General features: G+C 54.4%; 1 protein-coding gene across 3 annotated transcripts in view; it reads right to left on the bottom strand.

The window, feature by feature from the left end:
* The window catches only part of CUX1 (cut like homeobox 1), a 472474-nt gene that overhangs the window by 3251 nt on the left and 447349 nt on the right, over positions 1-21874 (bottom strand). For all 3 annotated transcript variants that reach the window (XM_032756132.2, XM_032756133.2, XM_032756131.2), the window contains exons 15-19: positions 7185-7312; positions 6367-6433; positions 5320-5432; positions 2605-2721; positions 579-662 (exon numbers count right to left, since the gene is read on the bottom strand). In XM_032756132.2, the coding sequence (XP_032612023.1) occupies positions 579-662; positions 2605-2721; positions 5320-5432; positions 6367-6433; positions 7185-7312 (509 nt within the window). The remainder of the gene's footprint in view (positions 1-578; positions 663-2604; positions 2722-5319; positions 5433-6366; positions 6434-7184; positions 7313-21874) is intronic.

Raw genomic sequence — 21874 nt, 5'->3', positions numbered from 1 at the left:
ACCGTGTCTCGCTGTTCTTGCAGACCCCCAGGGGGCTGCCAGGGTGCTGCCAAGGGCTTCCCTGGGTGCACAGTCTACTCAGTGTGACATTCTGAACTCCCCTGACATCTGTGAGAGCTCCTCACCGCCTCTGCAGCTGCCCACTCTGCCCATGGGAAAGTTCTCCACGGGCAGAGCTTCTGCAGTCTGGGTGGGGGAGGGGAGTTGTGGGCGATCCACCATGGATCGCCTGACTCTGGGAGCTATAACTGGTTTTTCCTTGTCTGCCTGTCCCCCAAATGTACTCCAGGTTAACCCGGTCACTGCCACACACCCTCAGGTAGCCATCGGCAGGTGTTCCTGAATGGGCCCTGGGCCTACATTGCACGGAAGCGATGGGGAGGCTGTCTTGGGGGGGCTCCTGGCCTGAGGAGCCAGGGTGTGCAGGACTGGCATGGCAAGGCTGGCCGAGAGCACCCAGACGAGGGCAGGTGGAGGGGAGCCAGGGAAGGCCGAGGGCTCAGGGATGGGGGCCAGGTGATGGGGGCTTCCCTGGGCTGATGCCCCTCCCCTCCCCTGCCCAGGCTGGGCTCACGCACCCGCTTGCTGAAGGAGGAGAAGGGGTCCAGGCGCTCCTCGTACTGGGACGAGTATCGCAGCTCCGTGTCATCACTGCCGCTGCCCTGCACAGCCAGGGAGGGGAAGAGACCCAGTCAGTGCCTTGGGGCCCAGCAGGAAGGGCAGGAGCCCAGGGGAGCCTCAGTTTCCTCATCCGCAAAAAGGGAAGTGGGGGAGGGAGCCCTAGATCCCAGAGGCGGGAGGAGAGGGTGCTGGGGTGACAACGTGAATGTGGCTGGTGCCTCCTGCCACAGGGGCATGGAGTTACCCATGGGGTCAGGGCCACAGTGCCTCTGGGCACAGATGGGGAACTGAGGCCCAGGCAGGGCCGGGCGCAGGTGCAGGAAGGTGGGTTTGCTGGGAGTGTGGGGTGGTCATGGGGCCAGGCAGGCAGCTGGGAGAGGAGACGCCCCCCAGCTGGCCACCCAGAGCCTGGCTGGTTTGCAGAGTCTGAGTGCCCTCTGGTGGCCGAGGAGCGGCTCTGATGGGTGGGGACGGGGCTGGTGGCTGCTGGGCCCCAAAGGGAGAGGGAGAGGTGAATCCCTGCCCCACTATGCCCCACGCTCTTCTCTCACTCATAGAAAGGGTTTCCTGGCACGGGGTGGTCCCTGTGAGGCCTGGGGGCTGAGAGAAGCCACGCACAGGCCTCCCTAGCTCAGAAAAACTCGGCAAGTGAGTTTCTGATCCACTCTCTTGGTTGCTTTTTGGAGTGTGGACCAAATTCTGTTTACATTTTTTATTATTGCTTATTTATTTATGTATTTATTTATTTATTTATTTGAGACAGAGTTTCGCTCTGTCGCCCAGGCTGGAGTGCAATGGTGTGACCTCGGCTCACTGCAACCTCCACCTCTCAGGTTCAAGCGATTCTCCTGCCTTAGCCGCCTGAGTAGCTGAGATTACAGGTGCATGACACCACGCCCAGCTAATTTTTATATTTTTAGTAGAGACGGGGTTTCACTATGTTGGCCAGGCTGGTCTGGAACTCCTGATCTCAAGTGATCCGCCCGCCTCAGCCTCCCAAACCGCTGGGATTACATGCCTGAGCCACCATGCCCGGCCTATTTATTTTTATTTTTTGGAGGCAGGGTCTTGCTCTGTCACCTGGGCTGGAGTGTAGTGGCTGGATCTCAGCTCACTGCAGCCTCTACCTCCTGGGCTCAAGTGATCCTCCCACCTCAGCCTCCTGAGTAGCTGGGACTACAGGCACGTGCCACGATGCCTGGCTAATCTTTGTATTTTCAGTAGAGACGGGGTTACGCTATGTTGGCCAGGCTGGTCTCAAACTCCACCCGCCTTGGCCTCTCACAGTGCTGGGATTACAGGCATGAGCCACTGTGCCCGGCCCTTCTGGCATTTTATTATTTTATTTTATTTTATTTTATTTATTTTATTTTATTTTATTTTAATTTAATTTAATTTAATTCAATTTTATTTTATTTTATGTTATTTTATGTTATGTTATTTTATTTTATTTTTGAGACAGAGTTTCGCTCTTGTTGCCCAGGCTGGAATGCCGTGGTGTGATCTTGGCTCACTGCAACCTCCGCCTCCTGGGTTCCAGCGATTCTCCTGCCTCAGCCTCCTGAGTAGCCGGGACTACAGGTGTGCGCCACCATGCCCGGCTACTTTTTTTGTATTTTTAATAGAGACAGGGTTTCACCATGTTGGCCAGGCTGGTCTCGAACTTCTGAGCTCAGGCAATCATCCTGCCTTGGCCTCCCACAGTGGTGGGATGACAGGCATGAGCCACCATGCCTGGCCCTTCTGGCCAGTTTTTGTGAATGAATCTGGACAGAGGCTCCACTCTGTGAGCTTCTCCCAGCTTAGGGAGGGCAGCTAGCAGGCAGGTGGGTGGGTGGGGAGATGTCGGAAGGCCTCAGGGGGCCTCTGGGGCCCAGTGCTGCCCAGCACGTCTTGGTCCCCGACCCTCCCACCTCCGGAGCCCTGATCGGCCTCTCTCCCTGCCTGGTCCACCTGGAGCTGAGGCCAGGGGAGGGCCCTCACCCGGCCAGGGTAGCTCTGCAGGAACTTGATCTTCTCAAATAGCTTGATGTTGTCGGCGCGCAGGCTGTCCAGCTCACTCTGCAGGGCCTGGAGGGTGTGCTGGGCCAGGCGGTTCTCCTGTGGGGGGAGGGGCAAGTAAAGGGGTGGGGGAGAGGCCCCCATGCTGGCACAGGTGCTGCTCCGTCTACCTAGAGCCCCTTCAGTGCCCACAGCCTTCTCCTTGACCTGCCTGACTCTGTAAAGCTGCCTCTTCCCCCACTGTGGCCCCATCCCAGGCAGAAGTCAGGGATCTTGGGTCAGGTTTCTTCATATGTATTACGTTGGTGCAAATGTATTCGTGGTTTTTGCCCTTAAAAGTAATGGCAAACACCATGATTACATTTGCATCAACCTTAATATATGACAGAGCAAGACCTTGTCTATATATTTTATTTTATTTTTTATTTTTATTTTTATTATTTTTTTGATACGGAGTTTCACTCTTGTTGCCCAGGCTGGAGTGCAATGATGCAATCAATCTCGGCTCACTGCAACCTCTGCCTCCCAGGTTCAAGTGATTCTCCTGCCTCAGCCTCCCAAGTAGCTGGGATTACGGGCACGTGCCACCATGCCTGGCTAGTTTTTTTTGTATTTAGTAAAGACAGGGTTTTACCATTTTGTTCAGGCTGGTCTCGAACTCCTGATCTCAGATGATCCACCTACCTCTGCCTCCCAAAGTGTTGGGATTATAGGCGTGAGCTGCTGCGCCTGGCCCCTGTCTATATATTTTAGAGACAAGGTCTTGCTCTATCACCCAGGCTAGAATAAAGTGGCACGACCAGAGCTCACTGCAGCCTCAGCCTCCCGACTCAAGCAATCCTCCCATCTCAGCCTCCCAGGTAGCTGGGACTATAGGCTCGCACCACCATGCCCAGCTACTTTTTTATTTTTGCAGAGACGGGGTCTCACTGCGTTGCCCAGGCTGGTCTCAAACTCCTGGGCTCAAGCAATCCTCCCACTTCAGCCTCCCAAAGTGCTGGGATTACAGGCGTGAGCCACGATGCCTGGTCAGATTTCTTCATACCTTTTTTTGGTCATTGTTATTAGCCTTTTAAAAACTATTATTGAGATATAATACCCATAACATAAACATCAGCATTTCAAAGTGTACAGTTCGGTCATTTGTATCCACAATGTTGTGCAACCATCCCTACTACCTAATTCCAGAACGTTTAAAATCACCCCAATAAGAAACCCCAAACCTGCCAGCAGTCACTCCCCATTCCCTCCTCCCCTACTGCCTGGCAACCGGCAGTCTCCTTTTTGTCTCTGTGGATTTGCCTATACCGGACGTTTCGTATTCATGGTATCACACACTGTGTGGTTTTAATATTTGCCAATCTAAAGGCAAGGTGAAATGGAATCCCAGTTTTCAATTTATTCAAATGCTTGAATAAGTGTTTCTTTCACACTATTAAAAATTCAAGCAGTGGCCAGCGCAGTGGCTCACACCTGTAATCCCAGCACTTTAGGAGGCTGAGGTGGGCAGATCACCTGAGGTCAGGAGTTCGAGACCAGCCTGGCCAACATGGAGAAACCTTGTCTCTACTAAAAATACAAAAATTAGCTGGGTGTGATGGCAGACGCCTGTAATCCCAGCTACCCGGGAGGCTGAGGCAGAAGAATCGCTTGAACCCGGGAGGTGGAGGTTGCAGTGAGCCGGGATTGTGCCACCGCACTCCAGCCTGGGCAACAGAACGAGACTCCGTCTCAAAAAACAAACACAACCAAAACTTGAGCAGTACAAAAAAGTATATGGCAGTATGACGCTTCCTCTAAAAACGTTAAACATAGAATTATCCTAGGATCCAGTAATTCCACTTCTGGGTAGATAACAAGAGAATTGAAGGCAGAGACTTGGAGAGATATTTATACACCCATATTCACAGCAGAATTATTCGCCATAGCCAAAAGGTGGAAGCAACATAAATGAATAGGTGAATGGATAAACAAAATGTGGTCTATATGCACAATGAAATATTATTCAGCCTTAAAAAGGACGGAATTTTTTTTTTTTTTTTTTTGAGATGGAGTCTTGCTCTGTCACCCAGGCTGGAGTGCAGTGGCACGATCTCATTGGCTCACTGCAACCTCTGCTTCCCAGGTTCAAGCGATCCTCCTGCCTCAGCCTCCCAAGTAGCTGGGACTGCAGGCGCCCGCCACCATGCCTGGCTAATTTTTGTATTTTTAGTAGAGATGGGGTTTCACCATGTTGGCCAGGCTGGTCTCAAACTCCCAACCTCAAGTGATCCGCTTGCCTCAGCCTCCCAAAGTGTTGGGATTACAGGCGTGAGCCACCGTGCCCGGCTCACCCTGTATTCTTGCAGTGCCACTGCCTGGCTTAAATCCTTCCTTGGTGCTCCTCCCTGCAGATTGAAGGCCAGGCCCCCCAGCCTGGCAAGAGGGCACTCGCCTGGCGACTTGTTTCGCCTGGAATGATCTATGCTCCCTTCTGGCTCACTGGCCCTCGTGTCTCCTCTACTGTGAGCATCTGAGTCTTCTTTCAAAGCCCAGTGTGGCATGACCTCCTCCAGGAAGCCCTCCCTGACTGCACAGAACAAATCTCTTCCCCCTGAGGTTTACAGTCTGTGCTGCATCTCTCTCCTAAAAGCCTGTGTGTTCCCCCACTGTGTCCTTGGGCCCAAGGAGCATCAGGGAGAGAAGGATGTGACTCACGGCCTCAAGCTCCTGGTTCCGGGCACGGAAGCGCTCCCTCTGGCTGGAGATGATGGAAAGCAGTGAATCCACCTGGCCCTCTGGGAGGGCACCGCTGGCTGGTGCTGCAGGTCCTAGCAGGTAGAGGAGGGTGGCTTGGGGTGGCAGGAGGCGGAACCCAGCAGGGGGCCCTTTGGGGTGGGTCCCCCAGCCCTGGGGGATTTCTGGCCAAATGCCATGGGGTAGAAGCCACATGGTGTCTGACTCCCTGGTGCTGGGCAGGTCAGGGAAGGGGAGGGGACAGTCAGGAGAACTGAGGAGCGTGAGAATGGATGGCAGGGGCTGACCTGACAATACGGACTCTGGGGAAGGGCCCAGCACCCCCATCTGCACTGTCAGAGGGCCAGGCCCAGAACTCCCCTCCCGGTCACTCTGTCCTTGAATCTGAGACCCTTGCAGCTGTCAGACTAGGCCTATATCCCCTGGAGAAGCAAAGGGGCAGGAGGGGAACTGGGGAGGTATAGGTACACCCCAGTATCCCGGTCCAGCAGCCTCAGGTTCTGTCCTCAATACCCAAGAAGGCTGCCTTCCCCCCACTGCATGGACCTCCGGCTGCACTTTGGCAGTGAGGCCTGGCTGACCACCACTCGCCAGCCTTTCACAGGCTACCGGCAGGGCCGAAGGGTTAGGGCCCCAAGGTGGGGGGTGTCAGGCTAAAATCCAGAAAGGCAGGTTGGGGGCTCATTCACCTTTTTGTTTTTTAGAGACAGGGTCTCGGTCTGTTGCCCAGGCTGGAGTGCAGTGGCATCATCATAGCTCACTGCAGCCTCCAATTCCTGGGCTCAGGCGATCCTCCCACCTCGGCCTCCAAAGTAGCTGGGACTCTAGGTGTGCGCCACCACACCTGGCCTTACCCCACCCTTCGAAGGTTGCTGCTGCATTGCAGGCATGGGGGCCTGACCTTCTTAGAGGAAGGGACTACTCTTTGGGGATCTGGGTTCTCAGGCGGTATCACCTGTCTCCTCTTCCCTCCTCCTCCCTCCTCCCATTGGTCAGGCCTCTCCTTACCGTAGAATAGGGCAGTGGCCTCTTTGATGGGCTCCGGGATCTTCTCCAGGCGGTGCTCAGCGGCACCCTGCAGGTGATAGGAAGCGATGAGGAGGTGCCTCCGCACAGTGGGCATGGAATATTCCCTTTCAGCATGGCCAAGGCAAATGGCGGGGTGGGTGTGGCAAGGAGTGGGTGGGGCTGTCCGGGGTGCAGGCTGGCTGCAGGAGGGCCTGGACCTGGACACGTGGCATGAGCTACCAAAGAAGAGATGGCTGGGCCCTGAGTCACTCCTGAGGCCAGAGTTCAGAAGCAGTGTGGCTCTCCTCGCAGCCAGTCAGCTTTGACATGCATCGGACACCTGGGCCTCCCTGGCCCTGCAACCAGCCTGCCACGAGACCTGGGACAGCCCAGACTTCTCTCCCGGAGTCCCATTATGGCCTCTATAGAATGGGAGGTGGGCGAGGAGATGCCCTCCCTGGGCTGTTTGTGCCCCAGCCTGCTGTGATCTCTGGGCCCCAGGTCCTTTAGCTGGGAGATGGGTGCATGGTCCTGGCCTTGCCTCTGCCTCTGCTCTCAGGGCAGTGCCTGGAAAGAGGGGCCTCTGTGCTACCGCTAGGAAGCCCTGTGGCCTCTGCCCCATGGCCTGTCACCCCAAATCAGGGGCAGGGTGGTATTCATGGAGTAAGCAGGGAGAACCCAATCGTTTTAGGTGACAGCCCTTCTGGGTTGTCACCAGCTGCCTGATACACAGGCTAATCTGGGAAGTCAGTGTTTGCAGAGGCTAAAATAACCCTGGGCAGGTGGTGAGATGGGCATGGGGCAGGGGGGTGGCTCACCTCGGCGTCAGGGCGCTGGATGGACTGAATGATGCTCAGGTCCTGCTCCAGGCGGGCGATCAGCTCTCTCTGTTCAGTGGCTGTGGCCACAGCCTCAGTGACACGGACCTGCAGCTCCGCACAGCGTCCTGTGGCCAAAGGAAGACATGGCCGTCAGAGGGAGCCTGGTGGGACCCTTGGTGCCCTCCCCTGGTTCTGCCTCTCCAACCCACAGTCTGGAAGCAGGGCCGCCTGGATGCTGTGAGAGTGCTGGCTATTCCCTCCAACTCACCACTGCCTAGAAGACCCCATTAGACCTAGGGCCTCCTCCAGGAAGCCCTGCCTGACTGTCGGAGGCACTCCTGGCCCCAAGCACTCTCTGGATTGGTGAAATCCCCTGGGTAGGAGAAGGAGCTCAGGTCAGGGATTAGGAGAAACCAGTGCAACGTGGCTCTGCCCATGGCTGTTTGGGGGGACCTTGCCAGCCCCTTTCCCGCTCTGGGCCTCACTTTGCTTGTCATGTAGGGGCAAGGAGGCTCAAGTTGCTTCCTAGCTGGTGTTCTGGGATAATGTCCAGTGGGAAGCCTGGGGGTAGGAGAGGCAGAGAAAGCCGCAGGGGGTGCAGTGGGGTGCGTAGGGGTCCCACCTCTGTGCTGACAGCAGAGGTGCTTGGTCCCGCCCCCAACAGAGGCTCCATCTGCAGTGCTGGGGGCGGCGTGGTCCCCAAGGAGTCCCCCGACACACAGCCCTGTCCATCTCTCCCTCCTCCAGGTGCCAGTGTCATCTTTATAACAAAGCATCCAAACTGTGACTTTCCTGCCCTGCAGGAGGGTGAGAGACGTCGGGGAAGGGACCCAGACCTGAGCACGCATCGCCAGGCAGGACTTCAGTGACCCAGGAGCTAGGCAGCCCCAAGGGTGAGGTTTGGCCCCGTTTCTGGTTAACTGTGCGACTCAGGGCCACTGGATCCCTCTTTCAGGTCCCAAATGGTGACATGTAACATGGTGACAACAAACCTTGCTTAGGGTGAGCTGTTGGGGCTGCAGAGAGGGAGACCGAGACCTGAGACCCAGGATGCTGTCCTTTGGGGTAGGCTGCACAGCCGCCAGGGGGCACTGTGGCTTCAGAAATGCACAAAGGCTGCAGGCTGTGGGCAGTGCCAGGGAAATGGTATGTGCAGCCTCCTCCATGGACTCATCCCTGACTGCGCCACCCTCTGACCGGCTGTCATACCCGCCCTGGCTGGGATCAGTGTCCTGGGCCAGGATGGGGCAGCCCAGCCTCACCCCCACATGCTCCTGGGTTCCCACTGCACACCAAGTCCTTATAGATGAGTCAGAAAAGACGATTCACATTTTACAGTCGAAGAACGGAGGCTTCCCGACCTGGGACCAAACCCAAGGCATCCACCCCCAGCTCTGTCTAAGCCCTTGCCCACACCAGAGTCTCGCCTCGCTCAGGCCCCGAATGGATTTATTTTATTTTATTTTTTTTGAGACAGAGTCTCAGTCACCCAGGCTGGAGTGCAGTGGCTCCATCTCGGCTCACTGCAACTTCTGCCTCCAATGTTCAAGCAATTATCCTGCCTCAACCTCCTGAGTAGCTGGGATTACAGGCGCCTGCCACCATGCCCAGCTAATTTTTGTATTTTTAGTAGAGACGGGGTTTAGCAATGTTGTCCAGGTTGGTCCCAAACTCCCAACCTCAAGTGATCTGCCTGCCTCAACCTCCCAAAGCGCTGGGATTACAAGCGTGAGCCACCACGCTGGGCCCCTAAATGGATTTCTTCCTTTAGACATTCACTGAGCCCCTGGGTCCCTGGCAGGAAGGTGGTGTCTGCAGAAGTGAGGAGGGGATGAGGGAAGAGGCAGGACCTGAAGACAGGACCCGGCCTTGGACGGAGGACTGTCAGGGGCAGAGTTGGGGCTGGCCCTGGGTCACCTGCAGGGATTTTAAGGAGACCCCAAAGGGGAGAGGTCCAGAGAGATGACAAATGCCATGCCCTCCTGGCCTGGGTGCAGAGTCCTTGGGTCCTGGCCTGTGGGATGGGATGGCAGAGCCGGCCACGCATGCTTAGGACGGGAGGTGGACAGCAGTTGTGAGATGTAGGGAGAGGAAACCACCAGAAATCTAATGGGGCCTTGGGTCACATTAATAGAGGTGAAGGGCCTGGACCAAGGGAGGGGATGCTTCAGTTTGGCCACGAACAGGAGCACATCCAAGAACCGTGCTGGGACTGATCCCATGGGGACAGTCTCCTGGGATAAAGCTTAAGCCCCAACAAGGCTCAGGGAAGCCACATTCCACCTCAGGGATGAGGGCCTGGAGGACAGAGAGACAGGGCTGAGATGGGGAACCTTTGCAGAGGTGACTTTTGCCAGGCCAGAGTGAGCCCTTTTCCCTAGAGGTGTGCGCCTGGCAAGAGGGGTGGATAAAAAGCTGCTGAGATGATTCCTTGCACTGCCTGTTTTATCTGCCCCTAGTCTGTGGCCACCCCAGTGTGGTCTTGGTCAGGTCTCTGGGGTGGCAGTGACTTGCAGCTCCCAGCGCCGTCCGTGGGCACCGGGGAGATGATGGGGTGCGTGGGCCTGGTCCCTGTGCACTTGTTCCTGTTGCCTACTCCTGCAGGGGAGGGCACACGGTCTCACCGTGCATATATGTGACATTCTGTGCAGGTGTGAGCACCTTGGCTGCAAACCCTCTATCCTAGGCTGCCTGGTTCCCAGCTGGTGGCCCGCTGTCCTAGAAAGGGCCCATGTGTTAAGCTGGCCTGGAGGCCTGGCCATTGGCGCTGCTGCAGACGCTCTGGGCACTGGGTTAGCTCCTGAGGGGATCTCGGGGTGTACGGCTGAGTGGTTGGGGGAGGCCATCCCTGAAGAGGTGGCTTGGGGTGATAGGAGCACAGGCCGGTTGCACGGGCAGCAGAATTGGGGGATGGCTGCTCGTGAAGCAGAGAGAACAGGCTAGGTAAGACAGGGCAGTGGAGGCTGGCAGGCAGTGAGACTGGAGGGAAGGCTCTGGGTAGAGGGGGGTGGACAGAGAACTGGAGGCTGCAGGGGACAGGATCTGGACACTGTCCCAGAGCCCAGCTGGATCCCAGCAGCAACCAGAGCTGTGCTTTGAAACTGTCACTCCACGCTGGGAGGACGCGAAGGCCAGGAGACTGGCTGTGCAGGCTTCCCCGAGAGAGGGGCCTCAGTTAGATGTACTTAGAGAAGGACAGGGCCTCACCGGCCACGGGAGGGTCCCCTATCCCCCACTGGCTGCCTCACCCTGCCTTCTCTGCTGGAGGCTGGAACACGCAGGTGGGGAAGCTGGGGAAGCTGGGGTCACATCTCTGGTGGCCACTTGATGTCAAGTCCAGAACCGGGCTTGCATTCTGGCCCTGCCTTTTATGAATTTCACGACCTTCGGCAAGTTCTTCAACCTCTGGAGTATAGGGCTCTGGGGCGAGGCCACAGAAGGAGCTGGAGAGACAGCTGTGGACCCCATCGCTGTACAGAACCCAGGTGGGGAGGCCCGGGCCTGGCCCCCTGTGGGGTAAGGGGTGGGCAGCTGGCTGGCTTGGTTCTGGCATGCACGAAGGTGCTTGTGAACAGCTAAGGGCATGTGTGTGGTGGGGTGTGGACCTGTGGACCTGAGGCTGGAGATGCCGGTTGAGGAGATCTAGGGTCCCAATGGTCAGAGCTTGGAAGCGTTTGGGGGGCTTGGAAGAAGACAGGAAGATGAGGGAAAGTTTGGAACTTCTTAGAGACTGGTTCTGTGGTTGTGACCAAAATGCTGTAATGAGTTAAGACTTTGGGGCTGGGCGCGGTAGCTCACACCTGTAATCCCAGCACTTTGGGAGGCTGAGGCGGGCAGATCACTTGAGGTCAGGAGTTTGAGACCAGCCTGGCCAACATGGCGAAAACTCGTCTCTACTAAAAAAAAAAAAAAAAAAAAAAATTAGCCGGGCATGGTGGCAGGCGCCTGTAATCCCAGCTATTTGGGAGGCTGAGGCAGGAGAATGGCTTGAATCTGGGAGGCGGAGGTTACAGTGAGCTGAGATGGCACCATTGTACTCCAGCCTGGGCAACAAGAGCGAAACTCCATCTCAAAAAAAAAAAAAAGACTTTGGGGTACTGTTGGAAAGGCATGATTGTATTTTGCAATGTGAGAAGGACATGAGATTTGCGTGAGGGGGGCAGGGGTGGAATGATATAGTTTGGATATTCATCCCTGTCCACATCTCATGTTGAAATGTAATCAAGCCAGGTGCAGTGGCTCTTGCCTATAATTCCAGCACTTTGGGAGGCTGAGGAGGGAGGATCACTGGAGCCCAGGAATTCGAGACCAGCCTGGGTGACGTGGAAAAACCCAGTCTCTACAAAAAAACAAAACAAAACAAAAAAAAACCCACAGAAAAAATTAGCTGGGTGTGGTGGTGTAGCTGTAGTCCCAGCTACCAGGGAGGCTGAGATGGGAGGATCACCTGAGCCCAGGAGGCAGAGGTTGCAGTGAGCTGTGATCACAGCACTGCACTCTTGCTTGGGTGACAGAGTGAGACCCTGTCTCAAAAAAAAAAAAAAAAAAGTAATTAATCCCCAGTGTTGGAAGTGGGACCCACTGGGAGGTGTTTGGGGGACAGGGCGGGTCCCTTGTGGCATAGTGCTGTCTCTGAGATATGGATCTGGTTAAGGAGCGTGACACCTCCCCCACCCCCATTCTCTCTCTCTTCCTCCTGGCCTCGCCATGTCTCACACCTGCTCCCACTTCGCTTTCTGCCATGAGTAAAGGCTCCAACGCCTCCCCAGAAGCCAAAGTGACGCCAGCACCACGCTTCTGGTACAGCCTGCAGAACCACGAGCCAAAGAAACCTCTTTTCTTGATAAATTACACAGCCTCAGGTATTTCTCTATAGCAATGCGAGAACAGCTAATACAGAAAATCAGGGGTGGCAGACAAGTCCTGAGAGAGTGCTGCTGTGAGGTGGCCGGAGCCTCAGGGGGTGACCCACAGAGGGGGTCCCACAAAGACCCTGAGAAGAGGCGGCAGGAGGCAGGGGAGACACCAGGAGGATGCATGTGAAGGCACCAAGATGAGGCAGGAGGGTCAACGAATATGGAGGGTCAGGGGGTCAGAAGCTACAGAGAGGCTGAGCGAGGCGAAGGTGTTGTCGTCGAGGTGTTGGGGGCGTGCAGGGCTGCAAGGCACAGCCCGATGGGCAGAACTGGTGGAAGAGCAGTAACGTGTGCCCGAGAGGGGATCTTGAGAAGCATGGAGTGTGTGGAATGGACCATCTGCAACCCGGAAACCCAGGAGAGAGGGACAGACTTTGTTTAGGGGAGAGAGGGATGACAGGCGACAGGTGGATAAGTGAGCATCAGACAAGGGAAGGGGCTCAGAAAAGGAGTCTGTGGGGCAAGGGCCCAAGACGGTTCCCTTCCCCTCAGGAAAGACTGGGACCTCATCCTTCTGAGAGAACCCGGAAAGACATCCTAGAGGGGGCACCTCACAGAGGGGAGGAGGGAATCAAAGCATCTTTAAGGTCAAGACTTCAGGAGGGCCCCGCGCTGTGGCTCACGGCTGGAATCCAGCACTTTGGGAGGCAGAGGTGGTAGCATCGTTGGAGCTCAGGTGTTTGAGACCAGCATGGGCAACATGGCAAAACGTCATCTCTACAGAAAAATACAAAAATTAGCCAGGCATTGTGATGTGCACCTGTGGTCCCAGCTACTCAGGAGGCTAAGGTGGGAGGATCGCTTGAGTCCAGGAGTTCGAGGCTGCAGAGAGCTACAATTGCACTACTGCACTTCAGGCTGGGTGATAGAGCAAGACCCTGTCCCTCTCTGCCCCATGCCCAAAAAAAGTCTAGGCATGATTTCTGACTGCAGAAGGATTAAATGCAGAGACTTATCATAGTAAGGCCAGCGGCGTTGTACCTACGGTTTTCCTGAAGGCATGAGGGGCCCTTGTCTTTTTATATATTTATTTTTTTGAGACGGAGTTTCACTCTTGTCACCCAGGCTAGAGTGCAATGGTGTGATCTTGGCTCACTGCAACCTCTGTCTCCCAGGTTCAAGCGATTCTCCTGCCTCAGCCTCTCAAGTAGCCGGGATTACAGGCATGCACCACCAGGCCTGGCTAATTTTTGTATTTTTAGTAGAGACAGTGTTTCGTCACATTGGCCAGGCTGGTCTCGAACTCCTGACCTGAGGTGATCCACCCGCCTCAGCCTCCCAAAGTGCTAGGATTACAGGCATGAGCCACCACGCCCAGCCGCCCCTGTCTTATTAAATCACTTGCAGGCCAGGTAGGAACGGTGGAGACACTCGGTGCACATGGTATCTCTGCTAGGAGGACACTGAGGGGGCCAAGCTGCTGCCTCATCCACCCCTCCCTGCCTCTGCACCTGTAGATCCTGCAGGTAGCCACAGGTGACCACTAAGCGCCCCCGGCCGGCTCCCCATGCCTGCAGATGCTGGCCCCCACCCCTATGCAATGGGGTCTCCAGCAATGCCACCCTCTCCTGCAGCACCGGCTCTTGCTTCTCCCTTCTACACGCCTGCAAGCATGTTCTCCTAGCAGGCCTGTACACATGCACACACGCCCCTTCCCTTGACCCCACTCTGGCAAAACTCCTTGAAGAGGCTGTCTCTTCTCAAGCGTCTAATTCCGCTCCTCCAATTCCTCAAGCCCTTCCCATCAGACTCTGCCGCCCCCAACGCCGACTGTCCTTGCCAAGGTCCCTGATGACCTCTGCACATTGCCACGTCCTTGTTTTTCGGCTCTCATCTGAGCTGCTGTGTTAGCAGCTAGTTTCCAGGTCACCGACCCTCCTGGGCCTCCTTCCCTGGCTGGCTGCTCTGTCCCTGTTTCCTTGACTGGTCCTTGCCCTCCCTAAGCTTCTTGCTGCTGCTGCACAGGGACTGTCTGCAGATGCCTCACTCTGCGCTCTCATCCGCTCTGGCCATGTGGGATGCCATTGACAAGCCGATGGCTCCCCAGTGTGGGACTCCAGTCCACGCCTCTCTTTGGATTTATCTTCTACTTGATCTTCTACTGGCATTTCAACCTTCACAGGTCTGAATTTCAGCCTGATCCCTTCCTCCCCAAGTCTGCACTCCCCAAGCCCAAGTGTGGGCCCCTGTAGTCCAGCCCCGGGAGGTGACATCTGCAGGGCTAGGCAGAGACCCCCTTCCCGGCCTGACCCAGCTCTCCGTGACCCTTCGGTGGCTCAGACCAAACCCCGGGAGGTAGCCTCACTCCTCTCCATCACTCCTGATGCTGAATCTGTCTTAAGTCTCTCTCTCCCTTTTTTTTTTTTTGAGATGGAGTCTCACTCTGTCACCCAGGCTAGAGTGCAGTGGCGTGATCTCAACTCACTGCAACCTCCACCTCTTGGGTTCAAGAGATTCTCCTGCCTCACCCTCCTGAGTAGCTGGGACTAAACGCATGAACCACCACGCCCGGCTAATTTTTGTATTTTTAGTAGAGACAGGGTTTCACCATGTTGGTCAGGCTGGTCCCAAACTCCCAGCTTGAAGTGACCTGCCCACCTCGGCCTCCCAAAGTGCTGGGATTAAAGGCGTGAGCCACTGCGCCTGCCTGAAGTCTCACTTTTGGCTCTACTTTCAAAATATCTCCAGAATCCAGTCCCTTTTTACCACTGCTGCCACCTAGTCCGAGTCATGACCACCTCTCATTGCGATGATGGCATCAGCCTCCTCATTGGCCTCCCTCTGCTGCCTAAGATCTGGGCACCAAGCAGCAGCCAGAGAGAGCCTTTTAAAAAGTTGGTCAGGTGCAATTGGCTCATGCCTGTAATCCCAGGACTTTGGGAGGCTGAGGCAGGAAGATTGCTTGAGTCCAGGAGTTTGAGACCAGCCTGGGCAACATAGCCAGACTGTCTCTATAAAAAATTAAAATATTAGCTGTGTGTGGTGGTGCACACCTGTGCCCGCTACTTGGGAGGCTGAGGCAGGAGGATTGCTTGAGCCCAGGAGGTCAAGGCTGCAGTGAGCGATGATTATGCCACTGCTCTCCAGCCTGGGCAACAGAGTGAGACCCTGTCTCTTAAAAAAAATAGTGACCTTGTAGGGTGCAGTGGTTGCAAACAGCAGCCTCCTCAGTAAAGTACAAAGTCTGTTTCTTTCTTTCTCTCTCTTTTTTTTTTTTTTTTGAGACAGATTTTTGCTCTTGTTGCCCAGGCTGGAGTACAGTGGTATAATCTCGGCTCACTGCAACCTCTGCCTCCTGGGTTCAAGCATTTCTCCTGCCTCAGCCTCCCAAGTAGCTGGGATTACAAGTGCCCGCTACCATGCCCGGCTTATTTTTGTATTTTTAGTAGAGACAGGGTTTCGTCATGTTGGCCAGGATGGTCTTGAACTCCTGACCTCAGGTGATCCACCCACCTTGGCCTCCCAAAGTGCTGGGATGACAGGCGTGAGCCACCACACCAGGCCACACGGTCTGTTTCTTATATGGGTTGCCCTAAGGAACCTTGGAGACAATTCTTTCCACGGACATTTGTGTCTCTGACCTCGTGCTGTCTGTGGTCTAGGCACTAGGCAAGTATTCGGGGTGCCCTTGGAAATCCTGACAGCCAGGATTCATGTTGGCCAGGTCATCGTGTTTATCCGTACTAAGAGCAGAATCATGAGCGTGTGATTGAGGCCATACACAGGGCCAAGTCCAAGTTCCCTGGCTGCCAGAAGATCCACAGCATAAAGCAGCAGGCCTTGACCAAGTTCAGTATGTAAGAAATTGATCCCACGTGGTGGCTGAGAAGCAGCTCCTCTGGCATGGCTGGGGGGGTCAAACGCAGCCCCAGTTGTGGCCTCTTGGGTGAGCTTCTGAGGGCTTCCCCTGTGCTGACCTCTCCTTACTCACTCCTACCAATAAATCCTACTTCCTGTTTCCCCACCAGAGCCAGGACCCTCTGTTCAAACCCTCCAACGGCCCCCAGTTGACTCAGAGTAAAGACCAAAGCCTCGGCAATGGCCGACAAGGCCCCCACGCTCTGCCTCTCCCTGGTCTCTCTGACCTCATCGCCTCCCACTCTTCCTCCTGGTCACGGTGCTGCAGCCATGCTGGTTTCCAGGGACATTTGCACCACGAGACCTTTGAACTGGCGGTTCCCACTGCCTAGAACGTCCTTCCTTCTCACATATGCAGGGCTCATTCCCTCAGCTCTGCCAGGACTGTTTAGAAGTTAACTTCTGGGCTGGGCGTGATGGCTTACGCCTGTAATCCCAGCACTTTGGGAGGCCGAGGCGGGTGGATCACCTGAGGTCAGGAGTTCGAGACCAGCCTGGCCAAGATGGTGAAACTCCATCTCTACTAAAAATACAAAAATTACTGGGCATGGTGGTGGGCGCCTGTAATCCCAGCTACTTGGGAGGCTGAGGCAGGAGAATCACTTGAACCCGGGAGGCGGAGGTTGCAGTGAGCTGACATCGCACCACTGCACTCTAGCCTGGGTGACAGAGCAAGACTCCATCTCAAAAAAAAAAAAAAAAAAAGTTAACTTCTGTCTAGGAACGGTGGCTCATGCCTGTAATCTCAGCACTTTGGGAGGCTGAGGTGGGAGGATTGCTGGAAGCCAGGAGTTTGAGACCAGCCTGGGTAACATAGCGAGACTTCGTCTCTACAAAAAAATATAAAAATTAGCCAAAAGTGGTGATGTGTGCCTGTAGTCCCAGTTACTAGGGAGGCTGGGAGGATCACTTGAGCCCAAGAGTTAGAGTCTGCAGTGAGCTATGATCATGCCACTGCACTTCAGCCTGGGTGACAGAGTGAGACCCTGTCTCAAAAAAAAGAGAAAAAGATAATAAATTAAACAAAGAAGTGAACTTCTTAGGGAGGCCTACCCTGACCACCCGATTTAAAACTTTAACCCTTTTCAGCTGGGTGCAGTGGCTCACACCTGTAATCCCAGCACTATGGGAGGCTGAAGCGGGCAGATCACTTGAAGTCAGGAGTTTGAGACCAGAATGGACAACATGATGAAACCCCTATCTCTACTAAAAATAACAAAAATTAGCTGGGCATGGTGGCGTGCACCTGTAATCCCAGCTACTTGGGGGGCTGAGGCAGGAGAATTGCTTGAACCTGGGAGGAGGAGGTTGCAGTGAGCTGAGATTGTGTCACTGCACTCTAGCCTAGGCAACAGAGTGAGACTCCATTTAAAAAAAAAAAGGCCGGGTGTGGGGTGGCTCACGCCTGTAATCTCAGTACTTTGGGAGGCTGAGGCGGGTGGATCACTTCAGATCAGGAGTTTGAGACCAGCCTGGCCAATGTGGTGAAACCCCTGTCTCTACTAAAAATAAAAAAATTAGCTGGGCATGGTGGCATGCACCTGTAATCCCAGCTGCTTGGGAGGCTGAGGCAGGAGAATCGCCTGAACCTGGGAGGTGGGGGTTGCAGTGAGCGGAGATCATGCCACTGCACTCCAGCCTGAGCAACAGAGCAAGACTTCATCTCCAAAAAAAAAAAAACAAAAAAAAAAACCCTTTTCACTTGCTCTTCCCATCCTCCTTATAACACTGATCACCTTCGAAGCAACTATTTCATTCACTTATTTATTCCGTCTACTGTTTGTCCCTCCCACAAGAAGGTGAGCTCCTGGTTTGCCCTGTAATAACCCCAGTGTGTAAGGCAGCGGCCCACGGTCAGCCTTCGGTATGTATTAGCTCACGGGCGAGTGGATGCTACCCCGCGGCTAGCATCTGTTTCCTCAGTTGGAAAGTTGCACCAGGATTCCCACAGCTGCAGGGTCTCCCAGGCTGGGGCACAGCTGGCCCTCTCTCCGATCTGTCTGATGTAAGCATCTACCACAGCTCAGTCCCACCCCATCACAGCCAAACCCAGAGGCCATGTGTGTTAGAGGAGACTAGAGACCCCAGGAGATGGGGCCTGGCCACGGGCAGCAAGACCGCGGCAGGGCCAGCCAGTCCTCCACTGCTTCCACTGCCAGTAACTGCACAGGCCTCACTTGGATCCTTCCAGGCTCTGCCCTGGCACTGGGTGCAGGGTGAGTGGTTTCCAGGTCTTCTCACTGGGTCCTCTCAGTAACCCTGTGAGTTTTACATCCATCCATTCCATCCATCCATCTATCTGAGATGGAGTCTTGCTTTGTCACCCAGGCTGAAGTGCAGTGGAGGTATCACGGCTCACTGCAACCTCTGTTTCCTGGGTTCAAGTGATTCTCCTGCCTCAGCCTCCTGAGTGGCTACAGGTGCCCACCACCACGCCCGACTAATTTTTTGTCTTTTTAGTAGAGATGGGGTTTCACCATGTTAGCCAGGATGGTCTCAATCTCCTGACCTCGTGATCCACCCGCCTCGGCCTCCCAAAGTGCTGGGATTACAGGCATGAGCCACCTACCTTTTATTTTTTTAATTGGAGACAGGGTCTCACTCCGTCACCCAGGCTGGAGTGCAGTGGTGCAATTATAGCTCACTGCAGCCTTGAGCTCCTGGGCTCAAGCGATCCTTCAGCCTCCCGAGTAGCTGGGACTACAGGCATGTGCCAGCACATCCAGCGAATTTTAAACATTTTTGTAGAGATGGGGTCTTGCTATGTGTCCCAGGGTGGGTCTTGAACTCCTGGCCTCAAGTGTTCCTCCTGCCTTGGCTTCCCAAAGCCTTGGGATTACAGGTGTGAGCCATCGTGCCTGACCGAGTTTGGCTTTTTATATCCCCTTTACAGAGACAGAAACAGAAGCACTAGGAAGTTAAACTCATTCATTCTTTCAAAGATTTCCTGAGCGTCGACTTAAGACTTGCTCACGGTCATCAGCCACTAAGAGATGCTGCTGGGATCCTGATACAGCCAGTGTCTCCTGACCACAGAGACACTGACGCCTCCCTGAACGATGGGAGGGTTAGCCTCAAATCCCACTCCCTGGAGGCCACACCACTGCCCCAAATGGGCAGCTCTGCTATTACTTATCCATACTCGATTCTGCTTGAAAAAAAAAAAAGGGCTCTTCATATTGGTATTATTTATTTTTTATTTTTTTGAGCCAGAGTCTCACTCTGTTGCCTAGGCTGGAGTGCAGTGGCGCAATCTTGGCTCACTGCAACCTCCGCCTCCCGGGTTCAAGCGATTCTCCTGCCTCAGCCTCCTGAGTAGCTGGGATTACAGGCATGCGCCATCATGCCTGGCTAATTTTTGTATTTTTAGTAGAGATGGGGTTTCATCATGGTGGCCAGGCTGGTCTCAAACTCCCGACCTCAGGTGATCTGTCCACCTCAGCCTCCCAAAGTGCTGGGATGACAGGCGTGAGCCACCATGCCCGACCAGGGCCCTTCCTGTTGGTATTCTAAGAGTCTGAATTTCTTGGAAAAGACAGGAACTTCAGCAATGCCTGCCCAAGGCTGGGCCCAGGCTGTGTCTCCCCTGTCTATGGAGGCCGGTCACTCCACACTGTATGAGTCGGTTGCTGAGCAATGGCCCAACTGGCCAGGAGCCCCGGCAACATCACAGTAGTTCCGTGGAGCCCTCCCAGTTCCCTGGTTGGGTCCGTACATGCAGGCCCAGGCCTCTGCCACCTCACAGGAACCAGTGATGAGCTGAAATAGACACCAGCAAGCTGTGTGCCCCCAAACCTGGCATGCTAGGACCGTGGAGAGGAGCGGCATGCCCCCAGGCAGCCACTCAGAGGCGCTTTTTAACAGAAGCACACAGGACCATTGCAGACAATTCAAGTGCTCTAATATATCTCATCATCACGTCGCGCCACCCTGTCTACATGCAATTGTGTTTCCTCAGAGCATCAAGTAAGGAACACGGCCAGGTACGGTGGCTCACACCTGTAATCCCAGCACTTTGGGAGGCTGAGGCAGGCAGATTACTTGAGGTCAGGAGTTCTAGATCAGCCTGGCCAACAGGGTGAAACCTCGTCTCTACTAAAAATACAAAACAAACATTAGCCTGGTGTGGTGGCAGGCACCTATAATCCCAGCTACTTGGGAGGCTGAGGCAGGAGAATCGCCTGAACCCAGGAGGTGGAGGTTGCAGTGAGCCGAGATTGTACCATTGCACTCCAGCCTAGGCAACAGAGCCAGACTCCATCTTAAAAGCAAAACAAAACGAAACAAAAAACAAGTAAGGGGCCGGGGGCGGTGGCTCATGCCTGTAATCCCAGCACTTTGGGAGGCCAAGGTAGGCAGATCACTTGAGGTCAGGAGTTCGAGACCAGCCTGGCCACCATGGTAAAACCCCATCTCTACTGAAAATACTAAAAATTAGCTGGGCGTCGTGGCGCACACCTCTAAGCCCAGTTACTCGGGAGGCTGAGGCAGGAGAATTGCTTGAACTCAGGAAACAGAGGTTGCAGTGAGCCGAGATCACGCCACTAAACTCCAGCCTAGGCAAGAGAGACAGACTCTGTCTCAAACAAAAACAAAAGCAAGGAACAACGTTCTGTTCAGACCCACTTAACTGCAGGGACGGGAGAAAGGTCAAGGCTGAACCATTTGCCTGGAATGGAGGCATCATCCAATTGCAGTCAGAGCATGAAATCTCACTCTCTTTTTCTGCCTTTGCAGCTGGCCCTGCAAAACCAGGAGCAACTGCAGTTTTGCTTAATTAAATCTCACTTTAGAAGCACTTCGGGAGGCCAGGCGCAGTGGCTCACTCTTATAATCCCAGTACTTTGGGAGAACCAGGTGGGTGGGGTGGATCTCCTGAGCTCAGGAGTTCAAGACCAGCCTGGGCAACATGGTGAAACCTCATCTCTACAAAAAATTAGCCAGGCATGGTGGTGCATGCCTGTGGTCCCAGCTACTTGGGAGGCTGAGGTGGTGGGAGGGTTGCTTAAGCCTGGGAGGAGGAGGTTGCAACAGACTGAGACACTGTCTCAACTTTCTGAGGAAAAAGACTTTGAGCTAAGTGTTCTTTTCCTTTTTTTTTTTTTTTTTTCAAGATTCAGGGTCTTGCTGTGTTGCCCAGGCTGGAGTGCAGTGGTGCCATCATAGCTCACTGCAGCCTTGAACTCCTGGGCAGAAGTGATCCTCCCACCTCAGCCTCCAGAGTAGTTAGGACTACAGGCGCATGCCACCATGCCCAACTAATTTTTTATTTTTTGTAGAGATGGGGTCTCACTATGTTGCCCAGGCTGGCCTCAAACTCCTGGGCTCAAGCAATCCTCCTGCCCTGACCTCCTCCCAAAGTGCTGGGCTTATAGGAGTTACAGGAATGAGCCACTGTGCCCAGCTGTTCTTTCTTCCTTCCTTTCTCTTTTTTTTTTTTTTAAACATTTCTTATTTTAATTTAGTTAGCAGATCATTAAATACATAGGGGCATACCTAAACTAGCAAACACAAAAATTAACCATGTTAGACTTCAGTCTGTCAAATACCAAACTGGCAGAGTTCTTAGGGTTATTTTTTTGTTTGTTTTATTGAGACTGAGTTTTGCTCTATCACCCAGGCCGGAGTGCAATGGCGCACTCTCGGCTCACTGTAACCTCCGCCTCCCAGGTTCAAGCAATTCTCCTGCCTCAGCCTTCCAAGTAGCTGGGATTACAGGTGCCCACCACCATGCCTGGTTAATTTTTGTATTTTTAGTAGAGATGGGGTTTCACCATGTTGGCCAGGCTGGTCTTGAACTCCTGACCTCAAGTGATCCACCCGCCTCGGCCTCCCAAACTGCTGAGATTACAGGTGTGAGCCACTGCGCCGGGCCAGCTCTTAGGGTTTTATGCAGGCCTCTCCTATCCGAGG

Source organism: Hylobates moloch, unplaced genomic scaffold (genome assembly GCF_009828535.3).
Source record: "Hylobates moloch isolate HMO894 unplaced genomic scaffold, HMol_V3 SCAFFOLD_1, whole genome shotgun sequence".
Classification (NCBI taxonomy): domain Eukaryota; kingdom Metazoa; phylum Chordata; class Mammalia; order Primates; family Hylobatidae; genus Hylobates; species Hylobates moloch.
Note: the sequence above shows the minus strand (reverse complement) of the source record. Positions and strands in the feature narration are given on the sequence as shown.